At 39.4% G+C, this 19992-nt stretch overlaps 2 protein-coding genes across 2 annotated transcripts in view; both read right to left on the reverse strand.

Moving 5' to 3' along the window:
• TNFRSF4 (tumor necrosis factor receptor superfamily, member 4) overlaps positions 1-2783 on the reverse strand; it is a 3046-nt gene extending 263 nt beyond the window's left edge. Inside the window, exons 1-5 of the mRNA XM_010074435.1 lie at positions 2669-2783; positions 2204-2305; positions 1714-1780; positions 965-1194; positions 533-658 (exon numbers count right to left, since the gene is read on the reverse strand). Of these exons, the coding sequence (XP_010072737.1) occupies positions 533-658; positions 965-1194; positions 1714-1780; positions 2204-2305; positions 2669-2783 (640 nt within the window). The remainder of the gene's footprint in view (positions 1-532; positions 659-964; positions 1195-1713; positions 1781-2203; positions 2306-2668) is intronic.
• Positions 2784-7928: 5145 nt separating this feature from the next.
• SDF4 (stromal cell derived factor 4) lies at positions 7929-19144 on the reverse strand. The gene is made up of 6 exons (XM_010074436.1): positions 18837-19144; positions 14335-14471; positions 13735-13848; positions 10456-10614; positions 9432-9607; positions 7929-8385 (listed from the first exon to the last, which is right to left on the reverse strand). The coding sequence occupies exons 1-6, from the start codon at positions 19142-19144 to the stop codon at positions 8209-8211; spliced, it is 1071 nt and encodes a 356-aa protein (XP_010072738.1). The 3' UTR covers positions 7929-8208.
• Between the last annotated feature and the right edge of the window lie 848 nt (positions 19145-19992).

Below are 19992 nucleotides of genomic sequence, written 5' to 3' on the forward strand. Positions count from 1 at the left end.
AAATGCACTTTGCCACTGCTCTAAAATGGAACATGAGGCAGCTGGGGGATGACTCAAGAGCCAGGCTGCCGCTTAAATCTGAATATAGAGTTCAGCTCTTCCCAGTCAAACCTTTCCTGCGTTTGCAGGAGACACTTCAAGACAGTTCACGTCTATGTAGGCAAAAAAGTTCACAATATACTCTTTAAAAGACTGCTGATTCTGGATCCTCTCTGTACTGAGTAGAATTCCCTGCACAAAATCATTACATCATTCTTGCGGGGACTAAAGGGGGAAAAAAGCTAGAAGCAGTTAAAGAGGGAGGGAGAGAATACTTCTGCATGGCAACAAGCAGGGGAGTCTGTGCTCTGTAAGAATGCAAACTTGAGACACTATGACCTCCAGTGCATCTTGACTAAATATAGAATCAACCACTGGTATTAACTGCAGACAACACTGTGCTACTTAGCCAGGTAGATTTCATTATGCTTGAAACAATTAGGCCCTGATTATTCTCTTTCCTATATATTTTTCTCCATAAAAAGAAACTCACCCTGACGGTTGTCTCCACAAGGCCTCCTCTTGGTCTCTTTTTTGGCTGCTTGGATAATCAACAGGAGGATGGACATTCCACTCACCATGAGCAATATCAGACAAATAAGGATAAGCGATAAGGACCCTGGAAGAAAAATAGAAGAATACCCTAAAAAAGATTCATGGTTCTAGCTGGAGTTTCCATGGTTTTCCAGCTTCAAAAAAATGAACGTAGAACTCCTGAACCACAACGCCTAAAAGCCCCAGCTGCCAAACAGACTAGCAAAAACCCTGGAATCCTGTGCGTGTCCCACTGAAAGACTGTGGAAAATCCAGATATGCTTTCTGAGAAAGTATGGGATTTCATTTCCAATTAAATCAGTTTCAGGTTAAAATTCCTGACCAGCTCTAGTAAATAGAGAGACTAGACTTGGTCATTCCCTGTCCTTACCCCAGTTAGTCTCTGTGGGGCTGTTTGCATCCGGGCAAACGAAAGGAATCACACTGGGTCTGGACGGTGACAACACTGCAGTCGACATATTATTCTTGTGGCCAGTGGTGGAAAGATTCAAAGCAGGTGTTGTACTCTGAGAGGGAGCTGGCTGTGTGACATGGTTGCTGCAAACAGCATCATCTGTTCTCGTCCCTGGTCGAAGAGTCGTCTTCCCAAGAACACTACAGCTAGAGATATAAAATCAGTCAGTGTAGTTTGTCAAACAGTCACAGCAATGACTTCATAAGTGATCTCCATGGAACAAGCGAATGAACAGTACAATCCTTGTTTTATCAGTGCAAACTCAGGCTTCACCTTTCCTAGATTCTACAGATATGAGGAACAAGTACACTAATTGAAGTTATTACTGGAAAAAAAACCTGACATTGTTTTCCTTAGCCTCTGTACATTTAACAGCCTTGAAGCACAGCTGCATTCGGGCAAGGGAACTTTTTGCTACAGAAACAAAACATACAGACCTTTAAAAAAAAAAAAAAAAGGCCAAGAATACTGTTGTTGCCACAGGTGAAGACAAACAGATGCTTCAAATCAGTACACAGACTGCTCAAGGTTCCCGAGAGTCACAAGGAACATGGTTTCATCACACCTGCTGCAGCTTTACTCTGCACACCATGATTTGGGCATTAACTGCTATAAAAGTAAATCCAGAATTTTGCTCTGAACATGTGTGGATCAGGGATACATACTTGGTCCAACGTTGACAGTTTTCATTTCCCCCTTTGGAATAAAACCCTTCAGGACATGGTGAACATACTGGAAAAAAAGAAAGGCAGAATTTGAGTTCAGTTAGCAACATAACTGTATGACAACTACACAGTAACTACACTAATAGCTGACACGAGTAGTCTAGCTTATAGAACAGACCCAACAAAGCCCACATAGCCTCTAGAAACCATAGTCAGAAGTAACAGAACATGCTCAGTGGTTCATTTTAGTCTGCAACTGCCAAGATTTCCTGTTTTCTCTACTGGCTAACTATGGACATTAACAAGGAGACCAGTAAGATTTCTGACAGCTCAAGAATCACAGAACACCAGTTTGCACAACTACCTGACTATAACACTTGTGTGGCAAGATCAACTCGACAAATAACAGCAGCTTTTAAACTAGAAATAACAGCCATCTCATCTGAAGCGGGGGCAAGAGTTTGGAGAGTCTGACACATCGCTAACTTACCGCTTCCCAGTGTATATCTGACATCTGGCATGTAACCTGCAACACACAGGCAAATTCTGTCAGAGGTCTTCTCACACTTCTTCACTTCCACGCTGCCCTTCCCTGGCAACAACAGAACAAAGGGTAAGCAAGAGAAAAGAAATAATTTAAGACAGAAAAAAAATTAATTACTCAGTGCCTATCTGTTTTGTGTAGAAACAACTGCAGAGAACAGAGTTTATTAACAATTCTGAAGACACCAGTTTTCAGGCAGTACAAGCCTGCTTCCCTCTGAAGGCTCTACCATCAGTACCAACCAGGAGATACCAGCTACTGAAACGATAACCCAGGCTTTGGATGTGGTCATCTCAAGTGACAGGCTTTAGAACATCAGCCTTTGAGGAGCACGCAAAGATAAGAGAGCATATGAAGACTGACTGCCTCCCAAATTCACATCAAGAAATGGCCACTATACAACTGACTTACTAGTGTTGCAGATTGTACAACTCTTGCAGAAGTTGTGGTTGTGCTCACTGCTAAAGTACTCGTCTTGACAGGGTGCACAGATTGTGTCCGTTGTCGCAGTGCAGCGGCTTCTCATTCTTTCACCTAAAACAAAGACCACTAGAAGGAGGAACTGATTGATATCAGAAGGAAACCCCCTTCATTTTCATGCATTAGAATGAAAAAGTGCCCAGAAAGTGACAGTTCCACTTACAACTGCGGCTGAAAACATTCAGCAGAATTAGACATGCCAGAATACCTTAAATTTTTGACCCACAGCGTCACTATAAACTAAGCAGCTAAAATGGGCTAGCCAGGGCCTGATGACTTGCTGAGAGTTCTGGCAAGGTCCAAAATGATTCTCCCAGTGGGTTCCAAATATCACTTCTCCAGACCACCTTTTCATATGGTTTAGACATCAGTTTGCAGCCAATGCCATTTAGGAAAAAACCCAGGCTTTTAGTGTAACAATAGGTCTGATCTCCAGTGTAATAAAATGACAGATCCTGCTTTCCCTTATGGAATAAATCGTGCAATTCAACCCAAACTAATCCCAAACAGGTACAAAAGATGGCAATGGACTGCTCAGGTTTGCAGAAAATTAATTAGCGAAGCAGTTAAGAATAAATGTTTGTAGTATCTTTCTGTTGGTATTCTGAAGCCCATTAGGCATGAAAGAATGCGGTTGTATTTTGATATGTATCTGTACTGGCACCCAACATCAAAGATGTTACTAGCTCCGTTTCACGAACAGCGAGACAGAGCGCAAGATGTAAGGCAGGCATCTGTTACTATTTCAAACAGTATGTGTGTATCACACGTTGCGTCTAGAAAGAAGTTCTGAATGCTTGCACCCGCAAATCCAAGCTGTGATGCACAGCACTTACACACAGGTTCAGCCTGATGCACCAGGACGACAAGGTTTGCGAGCAAAGAGACTTGCCCAAAGTGAAACAGCAAATTAGCAGTGGATTTTGGAGAAGGAGTCAGACATGATCATTCTATCTCACTACCTTCTCTCCACACAGCACAGGCTGCAGAACTACAGACAGCTTTAACAACTACAGTTTTTACAGTTGAGCTTCAATACGTCTTTTTTCTCACAGACTGTTTCTTCCATTTTTTTTTCTCCATTTTCCTCATTCTGTAGGTGAATAAGCACTAAGTATCTTGCTCACTCTAATTTTCTCTGCATTTTATTGAGTGCTACCAGTGGCAAAATACAGATTTTTAGTGACCACATATATGCAATACACTTCTGCATTTTTACTATCTACACAATCAGGAAGAGACCATGAAGAAATATATCCCTAACAGCAGCAGAAAGATTTGCTAACAATGCAAAAAACTCAGTAAGTTCTTTCACCATAAGGAGGAACAAAAAACTTTAGAGAAAAAGGAGTATCTGTATCTGCATACAAGTATGCCTTTCTCTAAGTTTAGGAACACTCAGATTTAAATAGTTTTGAGAATAATGCAATAAACTGTCTCAAGTCTTATTAAAGGTTGAATTTATTCCAATTAGCATATTTGAAGATAATAATACTGCATCAGTTCATACCAACATCCAGCAAAGATTACTTACCAGGGGCACAGTCCTTGCAGCATTTTTCACCGAAAGGATATTGATGTTCTTTGCATTTCAATCCCAAGGAATGGCTAACAGCGACTGCCAGCAGCAAGAACAAAACAGTAGAAAAATGTGAGTAAAAACCTACAGCTACCATAATGCAGCCCTACTGTCCCAGCAAAATTTTGACAGTGGCAAACTCTTGGAGAAGTGATTCTAAACCACTGGGGACCAGAACAAATTCATATGTCAGTTGCTGGGAAATTCCCAGCGTGTTCTCCACGCCCTCATCCTTTTTCCCACACCCCACAAACCTATTTTTGCAGTTCAAAACGTTCATAGGCAGAAAGACAGCATGCTGAACAGCATTATGAAAAGATTTCTATTCCTAGCCTTAAAACAGAGTGCCTCCAGCCAGGTACATACCTCTATACATAGCGTTAAAAGCACAAACCTTGAATGCCAGGAGAACTAGAAGAGAGAATCCCTGTTATTGTAAAGAGGAGTATTAAAGCAACACAGGGGTAATGCCTGAAAACCTTTACGGATGAGAGCCACAGGTAAAATGAAACATAGCCTACACAGGCTTGCTCCTTAAAAGGCGAAGTAGAGACAGATTCTCTCCCCTTAGCCTCACGGTAACGGTAGACCCGTGACTTTTATTGCTGCATATAAAACAACACTGACTAACCATTTCTCCTCTCAGAGAGAGTGCAGAATCGCACATCATCAGTCATTTTGATATTGCCCTCAGGAGCTAGCAAAAGCTACAGATGAGAAGCGTTTGCAGTCTCCATTTCGACTCTTTAACATCAGACTTCAATTGCCATTGGAGAAAAGGAAGCTCCTGGCTCCAAAACAGAGACTATGTGTCACCCCTACCATTTGATCACACCAGGAATTACTGCATTTAACTTTCCAGGCTCATTATTAAAATCCTACTAATTTGATCTTAGTGATCTAGGATCTAAATTTTAAATCTAAATTTTAGGTCTTCCAGTTCTAAGGGACTTCAGCAACTCTTACACAAAGGCCCAAGCAAACAAGACACCCTACAGGAATCAAAAATGTTTTATTCATGTTAGTTAAAAAACATAGCCGGACCTCCCAGACAAAGCAGATCTACAGTCAATTTCCATCTAAATGCAAAGGAGATTTGATTGGAACAGTACATTTGGAATCCCAACTAGCCTGCAGTATTTGGGAGGACTGAACTGCAATATTCTGGCATGTTTTATCCAGAACTGCTGCTTTTCATTTCTTACATTTCTGTAAGATTGTTAAGAGTGGTAGGGGAAACAAAAGCGAGGCAAAACCATAATTATTTTTCTACTTCTCCTATTTTCCAAGCATTTTGGAAAATAACCTCTATGGAAAAGTTATACCTTAACCCGTTGTTTCCAAAAGGGAGCAAAGTTGAGAGAACAAATAAACCATACTAGCTGAACTTCAACTACCTCATACTCAGTACCTGCCTGCAGGAAATATCCAAACCTCTTCCCACTGTAGTATCACACTCCGTGCCATTCAAGTGCCTTTACGTCTCACGACTCAGTCATTCCCTCAGCAATATTTAGCCAGACTTTTTTCCACCCCAACTCTCTTTCACAAATGGTACCAGACTTTACCTGTTCGGTAAGTCAATTATTCTTCAGTTAAGAAACTGAAAATGCAAAGTACTATGATGTTCACAAACAACGTTCGGTTAAAATTCTGCTATATATATTTAAACTGAAAACTCTGCAAATACTAGAGTGACACAGAAGCACCGATATTCTTTTTAAGGATACTTCAATATAAACGCTCATTTAATAAAAACAGTTAGCCACGTACCATCTTGAGAACTCAACTTTTACGTATGGCATCCAAACCAAGCATGGAACTCATAACCAGTGCTTAACGAAAGGCTGCAAAGAAAAAGTCACTCGATTCCTTAGGGATTACGGGCGAGTAAGGGTTCACCTATAAGAAAGGACCTACAAGAATCTGAGAAAGATTGTGTGCATACCAAATACTTAAATATTTTTTTAAAATAAATAAGGCTATGGACAAACTAGAATAGTTTGAACTTCGAAAATTCCAAGACAGGAATAATCTCAGGTACCTCCAAATCTCACCATGCAGTCCACTTTATCCTTACAGCTCTTAGTTAACACGTGATCCTGATTTCTGGCAGAGAAAGACAAAAAACACATTCAGGTGCAGAAGTCCATTTGTACATTAAAAATGGATTTTTCACAGTTGTTCCTCAAGTTTCAGATTTATCAGGTGTGTGACGAATTCTGCAACAACAGAACGTCCTTTCACATTTTTGCAGTTGCTAGGGATTTTTCAAGGGATTCCATCTCACATTATCAGAAGGTTGAACTAAGATAGCATATGTATAACCTTTGCCTCTACTGACAGTTATAGTTCTAAATTTCATCATCGTATTCCAGCTGCTCAAGAATCCTTCTGTAAACTATATCTAAACTAAATTACTCTAAATTAAATTAATCTAAATTAAATTAATTATATGTAAATAATTGAATTGTGCAAACAACTAGCGTATAATGCAAGAATGCAGTCAGATCATTTATACAATTATCAACAAATATTGTTAAAACTTTTGTTTTAACTAGACTGTGAACAACCACATCGCAGAACTGGATGTTTAAATGTATAATTTTGTGTTAGTTCAAAACTGACAAGCCTAAAAGCAGCAACATTTCCCAAGCATGGAGAAAAATATTTAATGAAAAAAGATATGTGTATATAAAAAGACTCTGATACAAGCCATTTAACAAAAAAAGAGAGACGAAATACTGAAACAGAAACACTGCGATACTTATATTTACATTATATTAAGAGAATAAATTTAATCAAATATAACATCTCACTTGGATTTTCAGGCAACCCTTCAGAAAGAGGGGTTTTTACAGTAAAGATGGAACCAGAGTAAAAATAAATTTTCTATTTTAGACAGTAGTGGATATGACCCTTGTGTTGCAAGATGCTTTCAGAGATTACCCAAAACCAGACTGATTAAAAAGCTTCCCGAGTGCTGACGGTATGGTGCTCTGGCAAAAGCAGTTCAAAAGCAAAGCCTGTATTTCCCCTCAGCTTCATCATTCACGGAGGCAAGTAATGATACTATTTTTAACAATGAATTTTAGTTAAGTAGTAATCATACACCTAGGTGAATCCCATTGCTCTGTCCACAAAGAAACCTCCCCCATTGTTTCATTTTAGAATGAACTTTGATTTTTTTTTAAGACAGAAGCAATCTCAAGTCTCTCACGTTCCCAGTTCAGCTGCAAACACAAAAGCTGTCACACTATAACCAGTTTTCTTTTTAAAATAGATGCAGAAGGGTTTCTCTGTAATATTTAAAATAAGTTATTCCCCACAGCTCCTAAAGATGGCTCAGCGAGGGAGAACTTGTATTAAATTCTCAACAATACATAAGTACATTGAGATTCCTTGAAAAAAAAAATTCTGGAAGATCAGCCGTGTATGGATATTCTCATGGGGTCAGAACACATGTATCTGAACCGCAATCCCCTTCACAAAAGCCAACAACTTTCAGTGTTACTTGCAATTTCCATGGATCAGCAGCTATGAGGGGAACAAGAAGTGAAATATTTCAGAAGCCTCTACCAAACGGGATTAGCCAAAAGCAGCTGAAACTTCAGCTGTATTCGCTGTACAAACTAGGGTGAACTGATGGAGTCCAGCACCTCCCCATTATTTATGGACTTTTTTCCCCCCTCATACTGAAGGCAAGAGAGCTGTGGTTCTTATGCATGGACGGAAGTTTTTTTCCTAAGTCTAGGACAACACACTGTAGGCTTATAACACAGATAGCAGCAAAGAAACTTTCTGTCTGTTTAGGGGTTGGATTTTTTTTTGTTTGTTTTGTTTTGTTTTTAAAGCAAGAAAGGGCTTCAGAGCTCTGGAAAAACGAGCAGGATCAGAACTCCTCGTGGACGTTACGTGCATAGTCCATAAGCTTGCTGCCTGTGAAGTATTCACTGTATTTCAGGATCTCTTCCAGCTCTAAGTGATGGTTTTGGTTTTCATCTGCTACTGCTATCATTTGCTTCGCTTCATTTAGGGCATTGTACTCATTCATAGGATCCATATATTCCTAAAACAAGCAAGAAAAGAATTTTCAATCACTAAACACATTTTCACGCATCAGAATTACAAACCTTAGCTCTGTGTAAGCTTCAGCAATCATGAGACCAACATAAGCCATGCCAAAGTGAACATAAGTCACAGAAAAAGGTGTTAGCATATTTTTAACAGGCTTACATTTCTCTCTCAGTTATTTTTCCATTCACTGGTTCCTTGGCTGCTCTAATAGAAACTTTTTTTTAATATTTTCTCAGCTTATTCCAGTGTCTGTAATAAAAATATTTTTGACATTTGCAGATTAAACTCACTATCAAATCTGGTGGGTTTTGTGGAGAAATATCTATTCAAAATTAAAAAGTGGCACACTATCGATTTCTGTGATCTAAGGAAAAAAAAGCCAGAAAGCCACAAGCCTCTTCCATTGGCCACAAAACCGCCACTACTACAGGGTGCAAAATACTTGATGTTATTTGGCAGACTCTTCTGCAAACCAAAGTCCAAAAAGTTCACAAACCAGGATCCACACTCGAAAATAATAATTTGGGGGTTTTTTTAGAAAGGAAAACACTCTGAAAAACAAGAGATCTCTGCTATTTTCTAGGCTACTGGGGCCCCAGCGTTTGTTGGTCATTGGGGTTTTTTGGTTGTTTTTTTTTTTTTTTTAATGAATATATAGGTTGTCAGTTACTCCTGTTGTAACTGAAAGCGTGACTCACTGTCCCATTAACCAGTGCACCTAATGAAGTCTGTAAATTGCTTTCACCTACTCCAAATCCATACCAGTGTCTATGTGACAAAACACCCTAGAATCATACCTGTGAGTAAGCGTTACGCTAGGAAAACTCCCCCTCCTCTTTAACAAAAAGCGTAACAACCCCATCTGCAAGCACTATAGAACAACACTATAACCCAAAGTTTGTAAAGCAGTCACACACACCATACTGTTAATTCAGATATTTTTGGACTTCATGTTCTCTAAAGCAGTTTCAATCCTGTATTTAAAAATGAACTGTTGGTTTTTAAAAAACTAGAACTAACTATTTGAGGAAGCTTTACCTCCAGCTCTTCCATTGTGACAATACCATCATGGTTAGCATCGATGACCTCCTCAAATTCCTTCCTTCTGTCTTTTACCCAGTCATCATCAATATCTTGAGCTTGCTGGTTCTCTACAGTGCCAACAGGTAATGAAATGAACTCCGAAAGGGTAAGTTTCTTATCTCCATCTTGATCTACAAGAGAAGTACATAGTAACTCAAAAGTATGTGCTTAATGCCCATTAAAAATGAGAAAATCCTTCATGTCAGAGATGTCATTGGTACAGTCTGGCTGGTTTTGGCAGTCCACAATCCTGATCCCAGCAGAATAGTTGCCATTTATATCTTTGGTTAGCCAAAACTCTCTGTATTATGGTACATACAGAATGTTTTAGAAGGCTAAAAACACACATACTCATCAATATACTAAACAAAAAGAATTGTACTGGCCCTGAAGGACACATCAGGTGGCGAGCTGGGCTTTTTTTTTTTTAATTGTTGTTTATTTTTTCAATAATCTACTGCAACAGAAATTTTCTTACAGCTGTATCCAGTCTTTCCTTGTATAATCATTCAGGTAAATTAACCCTCAAAAGACTGTGTACTGGAGTTTTTCTGTCTGTGCACATCACACGCAAGCATTACTGGAAACTCTTCGTATTTATTAAGCGAACTACTACCAAAGTCATAGGTCTCTTTCTTTTTTTAATCCAGGTGTTCTAGCAGTTTTAAACATGCATCACTATTGATTCAACAGGAAAAAAAAAAGTGTGTCAATACTTATGAATTTAAAAAAAGATATTATTTTCTTAGAAACCTCAACCATTTGTTTCCGCTTTCATGACTGTACATCACGATTCTTACATGGCTGCTGTAGTGGGGAAGTACAAAGCAATTAATGCCTTCCTCGTCACATCAGAAGATGTGTAGAACAGAGCAACCAAGATGTACCAACAATTCAGATTGACCCATGACAGTGCCATGACCCAATAAAATGGTTTGCAAGTAACAACTCCCAAGAAATGTATTTTTAAATGGCATACCCAAATCTCGGATGATCTCTTTCACCATGAACTTCAGCATTCCCCTACTATGCTCTGGATGAAGAAAGGACAAGAATTCTTCTTCATTCAACAACAGATCAGGAGGCGGGTTGTCAGCTTGGTACCACCGGTCCTTCAGGTTATCTAAAACTTCCTGTGCTAGAAATTTAAGAAAAAGAATAAATAGAAAAGTTCTTAAAATACACCTTCCCCTGTCACTCGACTGCTTAAACAAGAATGTTCTATGAACCAGTTATTTCACAGCTCCCAGGGCAAGTGGGTGCTGAGGGGAAACAGTGCAATGAGTTTCATCTAGTCTGTGCTGTTAACCAAACAACTGAACTGAAATTAGGAGATGAAAATAAAGATTTAACTACACCTGTATCAAAACATCAACGTATCAAGTGAAAAGCACTGTCCTGCCAGTATTGTTAGCTGGTTCTGCAGGAGGTACGAACAATCCCACTTTGTTCAGTACTTGTTCTCCTTTCTTATTTTCATATTTGGAAGCCCACTATCAACAGAAATCTTCCACTTCCCTGAATACCAGTAGTACCTTTCTTCTGAATGAATCATTTTTGTTTTCTGCTTCAAACCAGTCCTGCACATTGAAATAGCCAAAACATTCTTCAAAAATATTCTTCGGATTCACTACCTCCACGTATTGCAATTTTGACATCACACATCTAGTTAATATCTACAAGAAAGGAATATGTCAGCCAATTCTTTTCCTACGCAAATAATAACCATAGAACAACAAACCCTTTAACATTTAACTTGTTTTCTTCTAAGACCGAATAACAGGACTATCATTAAATCTAGAAAGACGTTTCTGATTTTACTAGTGCTCAGGCTAACAGTACCACCTCGGTTTATTCAGCTCTACCGCACTTGTGAAGCCTGCCACAGGTAAGAAAATTTTCTTTGCCAACCCAGCAGTTCCAAGCAGAATCAAAGGGACACACTTTATTACTCCAATGTTACAACACTCAACTTTTTTTTTTTTACCCTGTCAAAGGCTCAGAATTTAAAAGAACTGCCTACCCAGAGAGAACTTATATCCTTTGACTCAGATACATCATCCAGTATTTCAGCCTAAAAACATCATTTCTTGGAACAATGAGAGAGTTAAGAGAGTAGCTCTCCAAAAAAAGGTTTGGAAACATCAAGAACAGATGCTAAGCTAAGCACCAAGAAATGCGTTTAGTTTTCAGCTACTTAAGCATACGAGTATTTATTTCTCCTTTTAGCTACCTTGCCTTTTCTGTATCAGAAAGCATTCTGACTTCAGACCTAAACCCTGCATATTTCACTATAATTTACTAAAGGGAAATATTTTTGCTGCAAGGATGTCCTGGGTTAAGCAGAGACAAATGCAACTTGAAGTACACGTGTACGAACAGGTATACATCAGCACCAAAATCACTTCACATTTCCACTTCTTTCATTTCATCTTCCACCATGCAGACAAGCACTTTAAGTGATTTTTTTTCCTAAACCCAACTGAGAATCATAATCTGTACACGAGTTTCCGCTAAAACCACGCATCTGATCTGAAGAAAAACCACCCTGCAACACACAACATGAACGTGATGTGCACCTAGTGCTCCTGAACATAACCAAACAGGAAAAAAATACCTGTATAGAGTATTCTTTCTCTGGTGTAGGCATTTTCTAAATGACACACTGGAAAAAATAGTCTGTGGCTCACCCTGCTATATGCAAAATATACTAACAAACACAAATCTGAAGCATTTGCTTTTCATAAGTTTTAAAAACACCCTGAAAGACTACAGTGTTCTGCTAATAAACTTTTTAATTTAATAAACCATCTTAAATAGTTCCTGCATGCTGCGTTACAAGAGGAAAAAACAAACCAAATTGTCACTTCTGCATTTTTGAACTGCTACGTGCAATTAAGTTTTCAGTGGATTTTTTGTGAAGAGTCAAGAAATCCTTCAGAGTCTTAATAAGAATCTCAGGGCACGTTTGTAATTGGCAAGTTTTAGTTCTATCAAGGACACGAGTAAATACAGAAAAATCAAATCACTTGCTTTGGTTTTCCAGTGGAGCCAGCCACAAATGTTAGAAGCCACAAGCCAACCTCCCTTCGCCCACCTTTCTTACTCAGTCTTAAATGAAACTCAACTGTCAGTCATCAGTTGAAACTGTCGTTATCTGCATTAATTAAATAATGTCGTGTCCCCAGTGTTGGCCTGGCATCCAAACTGTAGTGTGCTTCAACCCAGATCTCAGAACATGCCTTACGATCCACACGTTTGGTTATTTTTTATTGTACAGACTGAAAAGGAGTACTTCTATACTGCACTACAGTATGAAAATAGGTGTTGCCTATCATCCTCAGGAAGCGGTAGATAACTCATTTGATTTTCCCAAACAAGGCTTGTTACCTCGGTAGAAAAATGATTATGTACACACTTCCCTTATTCAGCAAATCTTTTATCTGATGAGCATTCCCGTAAACTGTAGCTAACCACACTGCTGTAGAACACGCTGCACAGGTGTTTTCCCTGCCATCAATTTCAAAGGGCCATTTGCATTTTAGTTGCTTTTTGATAAATGGAAAATATAACATAACCCACTTTTATATGACTAATTCCTGCAAGGAAAGGCTAAGGCTTTGTGTTTTACTTAACAGTAAATTTAAACACATTGAGCTGGGCATGGGGCGGGGAGATTACTCTGTTAGTTGCCCTGTTTATATCAAACCAGATTGAAATTAAAGTTTCAAAAATAATAAGGAAGAAATGATCAATCTGTCTCTACAGAGAAGTTAGATGAAACATGAAACAACTCTTAGGTAATCTTCAGCTATTAATTTCGAGTAGGCTTTGCCATGCCTGAAAACGTACCTACTTAAACACCACATTGTTTGGTAGCACCTACACCCCTCCTCAATTTCGGAACAGGAATGGTGTATAGCAGCTCCCTTTCATTTGGGGTAACAGCAGAGCTGGTTCCTGCACTGACAATGCGGTGGTCCACAGACAACATATGCCTGACACATTTTAGCAGACTGTTAAACAAAAACTACTCAAATAGGCAGTAACAAACATCCAATCAAGATTTTTCAGTGTTAAACACTTACATCAAGAGTGTTGGGAAGGCAGATTTGGGTTGGAAAGAAATCCAGTATTTCTGTCTTATGATTTACACATCCTACTTCTGCTACTTTCATCTTCTGTTACAAACAGTTTTGACATTTCGGTTTTAGGAAAGTAAAAGAGGAACCAACACACACCAACAGTTTGCACTTACTTTCTTCATCTATTTTCAACTCTTCATTATTTTTGATCTTCTCTGCAATCTCTTTTTCATTAAAGCCTTTACTTGCCAAAAATTTGATTTTATATTCATCCCAGGACACATGGCCTGTAAGAAAGAGCCGTTATATCAGACGTGACACAGTGTGCTTAGATTATGAACTTTTGGTCTCATTACTTAAAACAGTATGTGCTAAAATCCTCTGGTTCAGCGCTATCACCATCACACTGAGCTTTATGAACGGCAATATGAAAACTATCACCTGATTCACTTTTATGTTTCTTTAGAGCAGACAGACCTTGTGAAAATAACCTCTTGATGTCACCATCCTCACGCCAGCCCTGGCAGAGCCGCTTGTGACAATTTCCTATGACCGCAAGTGAAATAACGTAGCAGTCAGCACAGAACAACACTGACTGGAGCACATTACTTCTTTGCTCTGCTGTCTTCTGTACAGATCAAAACCGTTGTGATTACATGCAGCCTAAAGGAAGTTGGATTTTGTCACAGCACATCTGAAGCGCAGCCAGTAGCTTTGGCTACCAGCAACTGACTTAAGATGTCAGCAGGAGATGGAGGAATCGTTCATCTTACCATCGCCATCAGGGTCCACAGCTCGGAAGTGCATTTTATTCTCTTCCACAGCTTCCTGGAAATGTTCATCTGTCTTTTCCATGATCCAGCGCTGCATCTCTTTCGCACCTATCTTTTTATCATTATTTATATCCACCCTACAGATAAACAGCAAACAAGATTTAGATTTGTGGACTGGAGGGGGAGGTGTGGTATATTTTTCGTTTCTAAATTAATTACTTTATTCTACAATAACAAACATAGGTTGCCACAGAAAAGAGAATATTTATAACCCTCTGAGAAGTTGTACATTCTTTGAACTACAGAGCAAACAAGTAGCAAGTTAGCTGTTTAGTTCATAATTGAAGTAACTACAACATCTAGGTTACTACTCAGTAAAAAACATCCAGCCAGGCTTCACTTTGCTGTAAATTAACTCACCTCAGTATTATGTTTTTGAGTAAATTTTTAAAGTCAAGGAAACCACAAATCTATCACTCATGGCATACTGGCTCATTTCCTATTGTCAACTGCCAGCTGCTGCAGACTTTCACTGCTTTGAAAAAATTTCTTCTCTAACATTCTGTCAAACAATTAACTCCCTCTCAATGTATCTTTCCAAGTCCCTTTTACCTTGATCTTCCAAGATCTCTGAAGTTTACTGATGAGCTGCCTCCCTGTGTCTGCCTAGATCACATCGTAACTGTCGTGACCATAAAAATAATGAAAATATAACGTGAATAACCTCAGTGCAAGGACTTTCAAACTACTTAATACTTTGACTGTAGTACCTGTAAGTAAAAAAAAAAAAAACAAAAACCAAACCAAACCAAGTTTCCTCTGTTACACCTTTGCTGGTTTAACCCCAGATGGCAATAAACATCACACTGCCGCTCACTCACTCCTCCTTGCAGTGGGATGGAGGAGAAAATTGGAGGAAAAAGGTAAAACAACTCATGGGTTGAGATAAGAACAGTTTAATGACTGAAATAAAATAGAATACTAATACTACTACTAATAAATTGTAATGAAAGGGAAAACAACAACAAAATAAGACAAAACCCAAGAAAAACAAGTGATACGACTGCTCACCACCCGCCGACCAACACCCAGCCAGTCCTCGAGCAGCAACAGCCCCCCTCCGGCCAACTCCCCTAGCTTATATACTGAGTGTGACGCTTTATGGTATGGAATATCCCTCTGGCCAGTTTGGGTCAGCTCTCCCGGCTGTGTCTCCTCCCAGCTCCTTGCAGAGAAGAAGCCAGGAAGGCAGGGGCAGGATGAGTAGCTAAAAAATCCTTGGTTTAAGGTAAACATTGCTTGGCAACAGCTAAAACATCAGTGTGAGTAATGAAAACATTATTCTCAGCACAAATCCAAAACACAGCCTCATAGTAGCTATTATGAAGAAAATTAACTCTATCCCAGCCAAAACCAGCACCACATCAATCTGTGGTAACACAGATTTTAATAGCTGATAGATTTTAATTCGTAACACACTGAAAGGTTCTGCACATACATTTGTCCTCCATCAGGTTTCTGAGCTGTCAGGCTCACTTTGCTTGGTCAAAGGATATGCTCGGACTCGGTGCTGCTGAGCTACAGAACTAAACTTCTTCTACCTGATTAAAATTATCAGTAAACATCCAATCTGACAATCCACTGTTCTCCTTAACGTACTACCAGTATTGCTCTATTGTATGAACATACACTGCCATTCCATCTATTCCATTAATGCTTATTTCATTAAAAATAAGTTAATATAAAAATTACACTTGAAGAACAAATACAAAAGCAGTAACATGCCAGTTTGAGGTTTTTTTGACCACATTATTAAGCATTAATTCAAACAAGATATGACAATACTTAAAACTGAAACGAAATCACTAACATTTAGGAGGCAAGATTCTATTTAAAGCATACCAAAACCACTCTTGTTAAATTAAAAAAAAAAAAAAGAAAAACACAACAACAAAAAACCCCATCTTGACTCTTGTTTTTTTATCTGTTTCTATCACTGTCTTAACAGTAATGAAGTGTTATAATTGAAACTCAAGCTATTAAATATGTGATTTGCCTTTAAATGTCACCTAAATGTTAAAAGCTTAAGGCAAACAACCACCCTAGCACCTGATCTTCTACCACACTTGGCTGTATTAATAAATGTGGTATTAGTGGTTTTAAATATTGTATCACATCTTTCCACATATATATTCATAAGCTCAGTATTTGCAACTTTTCAGTGTCAACAAGACCAGTAAAACAGTCGTGTTCCACTCGTGTCACCTTGCGCTTACCAGGTGAACAAATGCAGGGTTTGATATGGAATAGGTACTACCCAAAACGAGAAGGGAAAACAAGGCGTTTTCCCCCCAACATTTAACCTTCTAGTTTCCTTAGATCAAAGCTATCAAACTTCCTACTTCGAAGCTGTACTTTCCCTCTAAATCAAATCGTAACTAGGGAGAAAGATCCCGTTTATTGCTCTTCTAGCTCACAAAAGAACACTTTTCTTCTGTTACCACAGCTCACAAAAAGTCTCCCATGACTCAGATTTTCAGGAGCTAGCAGGCACCCACTGCACAAGGTGAGCTGAAATCCTCCCAGTGTCCACCAGCAGCACTTCTGCTTTCCAGAGGAATATTTACTACTGTATGAAAGTTAAGATACAGTTCTGCTGCAAGGTTACCATCTAAGGCGATATAAACAAAAGACTGCTTCCTTAGATAACTATCACATTCAGAATGGACTGCTGAAAATATTCCCACTAATAAGGACAAGCCTAGATAATTACGTGTTGCCAAACAACCTAATACTGGTAAGCCATGGAAAAGTGATTTTATAACACCAAATTCCTCTGAATGCTTTCTACGTTTCTCACCGGATCACCCGACAGAATGTAATTTTAAGTAAGCAGGAGTGAAGCTGATCTTGAATCCCATCGCTTTGAGCTTCCTAAGACAACCTCTTTCATACCACAGGCAGAAATAAAGGGAATTTTTTGAATGACAATTTACTAACCACCAGTTTAATGTTTCCAATAAACATATAGCAATCAAGATAACAAAACCTTCTAAACACAATATTTGTATGTGTTCTACCAATGAAGTGAGTGGTCTGAATAGCAGACACAGTGACACAGGATTCTGCTCCAAATGAAGAAGGCACTCTGCTTTACCTATTTGCTTTAGCTCCCTTTACTCAGTACACCAGAAAAAAAATCCAATGTTATTATTTTTTTTCCCCGTTAATGAAAAGTTTACAGAAAAAAAAGCTTTGTTAAGCCATCTCATTTTATGTTGAGTATATGTGCATCCCCCAGTCATCAGCGTTAAGAGCACCAATGTAATTTAAGCTGTTCTAATAAAACTAATCCTCCACTGCAAATAAAGTCACTTCTGCCACCTAGAGCCTAAAAGAACTCACTGATTGTGATTGCCATTTCCACCTTTACTGACCTCTGAACATCTGACAGTTTATTAGCTGACACTAAGCCTTACCCAGCACAAGAAGTGCCTTATAAAAGGAAAAATGCTTTAATGTCTCAAAGTAAAGCTAATATTTTTACGCCAAGGAAAGAGATAGATGAAGTTTTCAGAAAGGTTACAAAAGAAAAACTTATTCTTTTTATTCTCATGCTTTATTTTCATTCTCTTTTTCTAAATTCTGAGGAGCTAAATGTTTTGTTAGCAACACTGCTAACGTAATGAAGAAAGCTATCATGTCAAATTCTGAATTCTTGGTATGTGCAGTTAGGTACAATCATTTTTAACCTTCCTGTGTTTCATTTGAAACACTCAATTTTAGACACTTAGCATCTACCAGAAAGTTTTATGAGCAAAGATCAACTGTTGGCTTGTTTTACCACCATGTTACCCCATTTTACCCCCTTTCTTCCCTTCTGGCTTTACTAATGTCTTTTCAGTGCTTTTCCCTCTGCAGTTTATTTGCAGAAGTCGCAGTAGAAACAAAACCAAAATCCATAAGAACATAAGACTAAACAATAAATAAGGAACTTAGATTGCCAATCGAAACCAAACTTACAGCAAAGCAACAGAGCATGCTACTGCTAGAACAAATCTGGAACAAACTCACACCCTCCCCGTTCATTGCAAGGGCATCACCCTACCACAACGGAAGCCCTTCCCGACCAATTCCTTGATCTGAGGTACAAGTGTGATTGATTATTCATCGAGTCAGGAAACCAGGAAAAAGTAACATTAATTTTCATACCTCGAGAGGCTGTGTAGATTTTGTCACATAGAAACAGTAAGCTTTGCCATAAATTTTACTAGACCACAGCACCACTGTGTACTGACAGTGACTCTCAACACACGCGTTCTCACTCCTGAGAACGGCTTATACAGGTACATTAATACCTCAACAACATGAACACAGTGCTTATAGAACGACGCTTTCCCCTTTAGCATTGCAATTTTTAAATACTGCAGAAAAATCTGCAAATTTTACTCTGAAGATCAGAGAAAGAGGCTGCACTGTTCTCAGCAATGTACATAACTTACTTTGAAAAGATGACCATGAGCTTCTTCCTGTTTTTTCTGGGTTCTGAATCTTCCTCAAATTCTTCCATGTCTTTTCCTAGAAAAACTTCTTGATGAAATTCTTTGTTAAGATGTCCATCCATCTCCATTTTGACCCCGTTCAAGTGATCTGGGGGCAGGATCTCATTCTCATCTTTACTGTCAGCTGGCTTTTCTTTGAGGGCCGAATTATTTGCAGGCCTTGCATAAACATCCATTAGAAGAAATATAAACAGAAGGGACAAATACAGAGATCCCAAACTGCAGAGAAAGGCCTGTCTTGACATCATTTTTTTCCCCTTTTTATTCCAGGTATTTGCTGATTAAATTACCGTGAATGAATTAAACGATCTAAAAACAAAAAGGAAAAAACATATACAAATTAAACTCTGGAACATTATGTCACTAGTAAAACATCTAAAAATCCAAAGAACCTACACACACACACGTGTTCGTGGTGAAAGAATAAAAAAGCCTTTTAAATAATAAATACACAATCTGTGTCAGTTTTCAGGCTGCACAATTGTAACCTCTCACAGAGGACATCCTTTAAATGGCCTCGTTCTGCTCTGAAAACTGTCTTTGGGTGTTACAGCACGAGCTGACCTGGCAGCTGAGACCCAGCGTCTGCTGACAAGCCATCCCAGTGCCCCAAGTGTTCCCTGTCCCAACGGGCAGCTCAGGCCCAGCCAGCACCGCGCTCCCACAAGCTGCAGAAAGCAGAAAGCGCCAGGACAGCCCAGCAGAGACCTCAACAGCCCCCCTCTGCAGAGAGGCTGAGAGACACAAGGATCTTTTTTGGGAAAGCGATGACTGAAGGGAACCACGATTACAAAAGCCACCCCATAAAGCTGAACTGGAAAGAGAGGAAACACCCCAGGGGAGGCCCTTCCACCACCTGCCGCCTGGGGCGCGTGACGATCGCGGCCACATCCGAGTTCACAGACCGCGGGGACAGCGAAAAGGACCCACAGCCCGAGGAGCACAAAACCCGCCAGAGCCTCGGCGGGGACTCCCAGACCGAGCGACGACGGCCAGCTCCTCACCACGGAGGGGGAGCCCGCCTGGGCCTGCCCGGCCCGGCCCCACGCACTCACCGAGAGCTCCGGGGCCCGGCGGGAAGGGGGACACAGCCTCC

This window comes from Pterocles gutturalis, unplaced genomic scaffold (genome assembly GCF_000699245.1).
Source record: "Pterocles gutturalis isolate BGI_N339 unplaced genomic scaffold, ASM69924v1 scaffold19912, whole genome shotgun sequence".
NCBI lineage: Eukaryota > Metazoa > Chordata > Aves > Pterocliformes > Pteroclidae > Pterocles > Pterocles gutturalis.

Coding starts and splice junctions, on each gene's coding strand:
- SDF4 (XM_010074436.1), bottom strand. CDS start 19,144: ATGATGTCAAGACAGGCCTTTCTCTGCAGTTTGGGATCTCTGTATTTG. Junction 9,608..10,455: donor AGAGATCATCCGAGATTTGG/GTATGCCATTTA, acceptor CTTCTCTTGTAG/ATCAAGATGGAGATAAGAAA. Junction 8,386..9,431: donor TCACAATGGAAGAGCTGGAG/GTAAAGCTTCCT, acceptor TGCTTGTTTTAG/GAATATATGGATCCTATGAA.